The 7,899-nt window shown below is 50.4% G+C and overlaps 1 protein-coding gene across 1 annotated transcript; it reads right to left on the bottom strand.

The window, feature by feature from the left end:
• Positions 1 to 1,473: 1,473 nt before the first annotated feature.
• LOC128315485 (uncharacterized) lies at positions 1,474 to 7,457 on the bottom strand. The gene is given in 5 exon segments (XM_053222137.1): positions 1,474 to 3,984; positions 3,987 to 5,149; positions 5,190 to 5,341; positions 5,343 to 7,084; positions 7,087 to 7,457. Coding segments are annotated over 5 exon segments (5,322 nt in total). The 5' UTR covers positions 7,388 to 7,457; the 3' UTR covers positions 1,474 to 2,020.
• Positions 7,458 to 7,899: the final 442 nt, after the last annotated feature.

Raw genomic sequence — 7,899 nt, 5'->3', positions numbered from 1 at the left:
TTACAATAGCAAATGCCATATGAAGGGAATACTGGAAAAGGCCCCAGTGTGCTATTCTTTATGCACTGTATCACTGGGTTTCCATTACTTTTGGCTATGATGCTTCTTGGAAATATAATAGAAGCTAGAATAAAAATATTCAAAGTGTATGTAAGCATTGTTTCTCTTAGCTTTTATTAAAGTCATACTAGGGGTGCCTGGGTGGCTCAGTAGGTTGAGCGTCTGACTTCGGCTCACGTCATGATCTCGGGTCTGTGAGTTCCAGCCCCGCGTCGGGCTCTGTGCTGACAGCTCAGAGGCTGGAGCCTGCTTTGGATTCTGTGTCTCCCTCTCTCTCTGCCTCTCCCCTGCTCATGCTCACTCTCTCTCTCTCTCTGTCAAAAATAAATAAACATTAAAAAAAAATTTAAAGTCATACTTACACCAAGAAACTACTAAGAACTAGGAATTTAAATATGAATAAGAAAAATTACCCACATTCAAAGAAACTTGATAAATACACAGATAATTAAAATAAAAATAAGAGTTATGGGATTATGGAAGACAGAATAATTAACTTGGGTATTTTGAAGAAAAAGTAATGAGAATTGCTCAGTATTTGAAATATGCCTTGGAAGTAAGATAGAAATTGCATAAAATTTTATACATGTCACTATTTGCAAAATGAAGTCTGCCTGTCTTTATTTCATTAAACTCCATACATTTATAGATATATATTTTTTAAATAACAAAAACCTTAAGACTGCAGTACTCCTGAGAATGGATTGACAAGGAGATTTTAAGGATGGGAGTAATTCACGTAAACAATCAAGGCACCAGGACTCACATTTGTTACATTTAAGAGGTTTGTCTACTGCCCTTCGTGGCAAGATAAGAAATATTGACCAGACGGATGTATTATATAGGACTCTGGCCAGTGAGTTAGGTAGTATTCTATTCTCAGCTCTACAACAAATGTGCCTTCCTGAACTTAACTAAATATCTCTGCTTCCTTTGGTTTTCAGAATCCTTTTATTCCATCGATAATTGGATTGACTTGATTGATTGATTCTTTATAGGTAGCCATTGCCATGGGCCTATTTCCAACATGCTCTCATTTCCCAATGAAAATGGAAAAATACACAAATGTTTTTCCTCAGATTTGCACACCAAGTTAAGAGGCTCCAAGTCTATTTAAAATGGAAATAGTTCCACTAATCAGGATAACTAGTGCAATCATAATCCATTCTTAAACTCCATGATGAAAGCTGTGGTAAAAGCCACAGCTTTGAGTGATGAGTGTGGATGTTTTGTGTTTTAAGAGATGTTTTCAAAGTGAAGAAAATGTTAAAGTAAAGGGAAAAAAGATGGATACATATTGACTATAGCAACAAAGACAGGTATATATGAAAACCCAATGGGATATAGAGCGGGCAGCTCTGTTATGCCCAGAATTCGTGATCCCCAAAGACCACCAGGGAGCCGAGTCCGATGCAAAAGCAAAAGAGCCTTTATTTGAGCTAGTTCGAGCTCAATCCCCTACCTGCACCGACGCAGCGGTGAGATACCAGGGAGAGAGAGCGAGTTTCAAAAGCACAAAGGTTTTATAGGGGTCTGGGGGCAGCCGATTGGCTGGGGAAGGGGCGTGGCCTCAGCCGATTGGCTGGGGAAGAGGCGTGTTTTGATCAGGAAGTTTGAATGGGTGAGCGGGAGGTTACTCAAGGGGAGGAGGCGTGGTCTAGGTGAAGGACACAGAACAAGATGGAGTTGGCCGGCGTAGGCCCGCCCTTTCATTCCCCCCTTGTCATGTAGCTTACGGACCCAATCATGGGACCGGATGCATTTATGGTGACAAGGGGAACAGAGTTTGGAGGTTTTACGCTAAGTTCTGGGAAGCATGTGTCCCTGGGGTGGCTCTGGGAAGTCTGATTAAGTATTGTCCCCAAGCTGGTGTCTATGATCTGCCAGGTGATGTTTTGGGGGGCGTGGGGACTCCCGGCAGCATGAGCAATGACAAGCAGAGTTGACAGAGTTACCAATATTAGGTGGGTCGAATGCGCTGTAGCTTGAGCTTGAGCGGGTTGTGTTGGTCCCGACTGACGGCCCATCGCGTGACGAAGTCCTTCCGGATCGAGGAGGGGTCCGCTGGCCGAACGTGGGTGTGATGGACCCAGGTCGCGATGCCATCTACTTTGAGAGCGGTGGGGGTTGTCAGCACCACGATGTAGGGTCCCTTCCAGCGCGGCTCGAGGGTCTCTCGGTGGTGCCTCTTGACATAGACCCAGTCTCCTGGCCTGTACTGATGAGGTGTCAGGGTCGGGCCAGCCTCGTAGATGGCACGGAGGCGCGGCCAAATGTCCTCATGCGCCCTCTGGAGCCCTCTCAAGGAAAGAAAAAGTTCTGGATCTTTAAACTCAGCAATAAGTTCAGCTCGAAGGCTGGGAATAACAGGGGGTGGCCTGCCAAACATGATCTCGTAGGGAGTAAAACCCAGAGTGTAAGGAGTATTTCTAACCCGGTAAAGGGCGTATGGTAAGAGAGTCACCCAGTCCCCGCCAGTCTCCATGGTTAATTTGGTAAGGGTGTCTTTTAGGATTCTATTCATTCTTTCTACCTGTCCTGAGCTCTGGGACCTATGAGCACAATGTAATTTCCAGTTTGCCCCCACCGCCTTGGCTACTGCCTGTGTTACCTGCGAGATAAAAGCTGGTCCATTGTCTGATCCTACCATGGCAGGAAAACCATACCTAGGTAAGATGTCTTCTAGTAGCTTCTTAGCCACCGTCTGAGCCGTTTCATGCTTGGTTGGGTATGCCTCCACCCAGCCAGAGAAGGTGTCTGTAAATACTAAAAGATATTTATAACCATACTTTCCTGGTTTGACTTCAGTGAAGTCGACTTCCCATTGGGCTCCCGGTCTGGTGCCTCTGAGCCTGGTTCCTTTTTTATTTGATGTGGCTCTCGCGTTGGTGAGTTGGCAGGTCTTGCAGGCAGATACAACTTGCTCTATTTTGGTGTCCTGTTGGTGAATCTTGATTCCGGCATGTCGGATTAAGTCTTTTAATTTTGGGGCCCCCGTGTGAGTAGACCGATGCATGTGCTCTAATATTGAGACTCCGAGCTGGTCTGACAGCACGAGCTCCTTGTTAGGTGTATACCACCATCCCTTTATCTCCTGGGCCATGGGGAGTTTCTTGATCCGCTGTAACTCCTCCTGGGAGTACTTGGGCTGGTCTGGTAAAACTGGGTCTCCCGGGTCTGGTAGTTGTATGGTCATGGTGGGGACTGGAGTAAGGGCTACTGCCTTGGCTGCCTGGTCAGCCTTTCGATTACCTCTAGCTACTGGGTTATCAGCTTTTTGGTGCCCTTGGCAGTGGATAATGGCTAGCTTGGCAGGAAGCCATAAGGCCATAAGCAGGTTAAGTATCTCCTGCTTATTTTTTATAGTCCGTCCTTCTGCCGTCAGTAACCCCCTCTCCTGATAAATTGCCCCATGAATATGAGCTGTGGCAAATGCATAACAGCTGTCTGTGTAGATGTTAAGCCGTTTTCCAGCTCCCAGCATCAGCGCCTTGGTGAGGGCTATGAGCTCTGCTCGCTGGGCTGACGTTCCGGAGGGTAGAGCCTCCTCCCATACGGTGTCCGTTTCGGTGACCACCGCTGCACCCGCATACCTGTGTCCGTCTTGCACAAAGCTGCTGCCATCAGTGAACCAAGTAGCCTCAGCATCGGGGAGGGGCCGGTCGGTCAGGTCCATCCGGAATCCATGTACTTGTTCCAGGATTCCCGCACAGTCATGTAGTGGAGCACCTAGGTCAGGGTCGGGCAGCAGGGTTGCAGGATTGAGGGCTGCACTGGGGTGGAACCGCACTCATGGAGGGTTGAGTAGGAGGCTCTGGTAATGAGTCACACGTGTATTCCTCATCCATCTATCCGGAAGCTGTTTCAGGACTCCTTCAATGGCATGTGGGGTCGTGATCCAGATCTCCTGTCCTAGGGTCAGTTGTCTGCATCCTTGACTAGGAGTGCTGTTGCCGCAATAATTCTTAGGCATGGCGGCCAGCCGGCAGCCACTGGGTCTAGTTTCTTAGACAGGTAAGCCACTGGGCGGTTCCAGGGGCCTAAGGCTTGAGTTAGAACCCCTTTTGCTATTCCCTTATGTTCGTCTACAAAGAGGTGGAAGGGTTTCGTAATGTCTGGTAGGCCCAGGGCTAGGGCACTTAAGAGGGCCTTTTTTAACTGATTAAAGGCAATTTCTTCTTTTTCAGTCCATTTAAATGTTTTCCCCTCTTTGGTAGCTTCATATAGGGGCTTGGCAATCTCAGCAAAACCTGGAACCCAGAGGCGGCAGTAGCCGGCTGATCCTAGGAATTCCCTCACTTCTCTTCAGGAGGTGGGAGTAGGGATCTTTAGGACAGTTTCTTTTCTGGCATCTGATAACCGCCGCTGTCCGCCCTCCAGGATATATCCCAGGTAACTTACCCTCTCCCTGCATATCTGAGACTTCTTCGAGGATGCCCGGTACCCTAAGGCCCCCAGGGTAGCCAGCAGGTCCTGGGTCCCTCGCTCACAGTCTTTGGCTGTGTCAGCAGCAATCAGGATGTCATCTACATACTGTAGGAGGGTGTGGCCAGGGTGGTCCCTTCTGTACTCACCCAGGTCCTCATGTAGTGCCTCATCAAAGATGGTGGGTGAATTTTTGAATCCCTGAGGTAGCCGTGTCCAGGTGAGTTGCCCACTGTAGCCCTCCTCCGGATCATGCCACTCAAAGGCGAACAAGGGTTGGCTCTGGGGTGCCAGCGGCAGACTGAAGAAGGCATCCTTTAAATCTAGTACAGTATACCAGAACCTGGAGGGTGCCAAGGAGCTCAAGAGAGTATATGGGTTGGGAACAGTTGGGTGTATGTCCGCGACCCTCTTATTTACTTCCCGGAGGTCTTGTACCGGTCGATAGTCATTTGTGTGAGGCTTTTTGACCGGCAGTAGGGGGGTGTTCCAGGCAGACTGGCAAGGAACTAGTACTCCTAGGCTTCGTAGTCTCCGGATGTGTGGCTGGATCCCCTTCCAGGCCTCCTGAGACATGGGGTATTGTTTGATCCTTACCGGACTCTCTCCTGGCTTGAGCTCTAGCAGGACTAGGGTCCTGTGAGCGGCTAGTCCCACCCCCCCCCCCCACCCCACCCCCCCACCCCCACCCCCCCCCCCCCCCCGTCTCTGCCCAAACCGAGGGGAATTCTTGTAGCCATCTGTCTATATTATCCTCTCTTGGGAGCGCCTCCTGGTGGAGGAGGTATTCATCCTCCAGTTTCATGGTCAGTACCTGGATGGGGTGGCCCTTGCCATCGGTGACCTGAGGCCCCCCCTTGTCTGAAAGTTATCTGAGCTCCAATCTTGGTCAGTAAATCCCGTCCTAACAGCGGGTAGGGGCATTCTGGTATTACCATAAAGGAGTGGGATACTCGGCCCATTCCCAAATCTACTGTTCTTCGGGTAGTCCATGAATACTGGCTCATACCAGTTGCCACTTGTACCCAGGACTTCTTGTTGGCTAGTTTTCCTTGTGGGGTGTGGAGGACCAAATGTTGTGCTCCAGTGTCGACAAGGAAGTCAATAGGGGTCCCCTCCACTTTAAGAGTTACCCTGGGTTCGGGGAGAGGGTCCGAACCCCGACTCCCCTAATCACTTAGTTCATCTAGCTCTAGGACTTTTACTCCATCAGTCTTGCTTCCCTTCCTGCCGGCCCTTTTTGGACAATCTCGGGCCCAATGCCCTATCTCCTTGCAGTATGCACACTGATCCTTCTGCAGCCTCTGCTTCCCCCCCTTGGTGGTTCCTTTACCTTTTCTTGCGTCGTCTGCCAGCTGCCGGAGACGGCGGTCTCGTTCCTCCGGGAAGTCAGCAGTGGTAGCTAGTAGTATTCTGGCCAGGTCTCGAGTCTGCTTACTGCTGGCAGCTGCCATGGCGCGAGCCTGCTTGTCCTCAGGAGGCTCCCGGTTATTATATACCTTTTCGGCTACCACCAGTAAGTCCTGCAGACTTTTTTCTCCTAGTCTATCTATTTTCTGTAATTTTCTCCTAATGTCTTTGGCCGATTGGTTTACAAAGGCCATGAGAACAGCTGTCTTGCTTTCCGGAGCCTCTGGATCCATGGGGGTATAGGTACGGAATGCCTCCATGATCCGTTCTAAAAAGGCAGCCGGAGATTCATCTTTTCCCTGTTGTACATTTCCTACCTTGGCCAAATTGGTTGGCTTTCTAGCAGCCATTCGGAGACCCCCCATTAGAGTCTGGCGGTAGACCCGGAGCCTCTCCTTACTTTCTGCCGTGTTGAAATCCCACTGGGGCCGAGTTAAGGGGAAGAAGGTATCTATCTGAGCCTGGTTGGTGGTGGGATTCCCGTCTGCGCCCGGAACTAGTTATCGGGCCTCATTGAGGATTCTTTCTCTTTCTTCAGTCGTGAACAGGACCTGCAAAAGCTGCTGGCAATCGTCCCACGTGGGCTGATGGGTCAAAAGAACAGAGTCTAATAAATCAATAAGCCCTGCCGGTTTCTCAGAAAACTTAGGATTCTGAGCTTTCCAATTGTAGAGGTCACTAGTGGCAAAAGGCCAATAGTGATGGGGCTGATTCCCCTCCGCGTCTGGGGGTCCGGTGGCTCACAGGGGCAATAGAGTGGAGTCGGCGGCGGAGGTGGATTGCTCCCTCTGAGCCCTTTGTCTGGTAAAGGGCGGGCTTCCCACTGGAGAGTTTCCGCCTCCCGCTCTCGGAACAGCGTCTGCCTCCCCCGGAGGGGGAGGATGGTGTTCTTCCGGCATCCTAGAGGGGTTATACGGGGGAGGAAAAATTAATTCTTTTTCAGTTCCCCCTCATAGGACAGGGTAGAGGGGTGCTGAAGGCTGGGTAAGACTTTTCTTGTTCTCCTTCTTCTCTGTCCCCTGTAAAGCAAGAATGGGTTTTGGTTCCGGAGGGCGTGGGGCTAGGAAGGGCTTAAGTCAAGAGGGTGGGCCTTCTACAAGGTCCTGCCAAGTGATCATGTAAGGGAGCCGATCAGGATGGCCCATCTTAGGCCGAGAGATGATACCCCTGACTCGGTGGATGCTGGGAGGTCGAAGGTTCCCTCTGGCGGCCATCCGACATTGAAAGCCGGCCACTCGCTAGAACAAAAAACCTGCCACTGACCCTTTCGGACTTCCACACTGAGGTTGTTAGCTCTTCCCCTCACATCCTTAAAGTGATCAATCATAATACTTAGAGGAGTAGTCTGAGTCTGTCCCATAACGTCCGTCCAGTAAGTCCACAGAACAAAACAGAGAAACACAAAAACAGACAAACAGAGGGCCCCTAGAAAGTCTTCCAATTCCATGGAAGCAAAACTGCAAGCTAGCTTAGACCTTTGAGGGGATTCCATGTCCCTCCAAAACCGATGAGGGGATTCCACATCCCTCCAAAACCGATGAGGGGATTCCACGTCCCTCCAAAACCGATGAGGGGATTCCACGTCCCTCCAAAACCGATGAGGGGATTCCACGTCCCTCCAAAACCGATGAAGGGATTCCACGTCCCTCCAAAACCGATGAGGGGATTCCACGTCCCTCCAAAACCGATGAGGGGATTCCACGTCCCTCCAAAACCGATGAGGGGATTCCACGTCCCTCCAGAAGGGAGAATCGGAACGTCTTCTGAAACTCCCGGCCCGTGGTCCTCCAGTGCGTCCACTTAGACCGCGTCAGGCACTACCAGAATTCCAGAAATGAGCTCACACAGAAAAGACAGAACAAACAGACACTAACCGTGGCCAGTCAGGCTCTCTGGGTCGGGGGTCCCTTGGGGGTCTTGGGGATCCCGGGCCGAGCCCCCAAATGTTATGCCCAGAATTCGTGATCCCCAAAGACCACCAGGGAGCCGAGTCCGATGCAAAAG

The sequence above is a fragment of the Acinonyx jubatus genome, chromosome B2, assembly GCF_027475565.1.
Source record: "Acinonyx jubatus isolate Ajub_Pintada_27869175 chromosome B2, VMU_Ajub_asm_v1.0, whole genome shotgun sequence".
Classification (NCBI taxonomy): domain Eukaryota; kingdom Metazoa; phylum Chordata; class Mammalia; order Carnivora; family Felidae; genus Acinonyx; species Acinonyx jubatus.
Note: the sequence above shows the minus strand (reverse complement) of the source record. Positions and strands in the feature narration are given on the sequence as shown.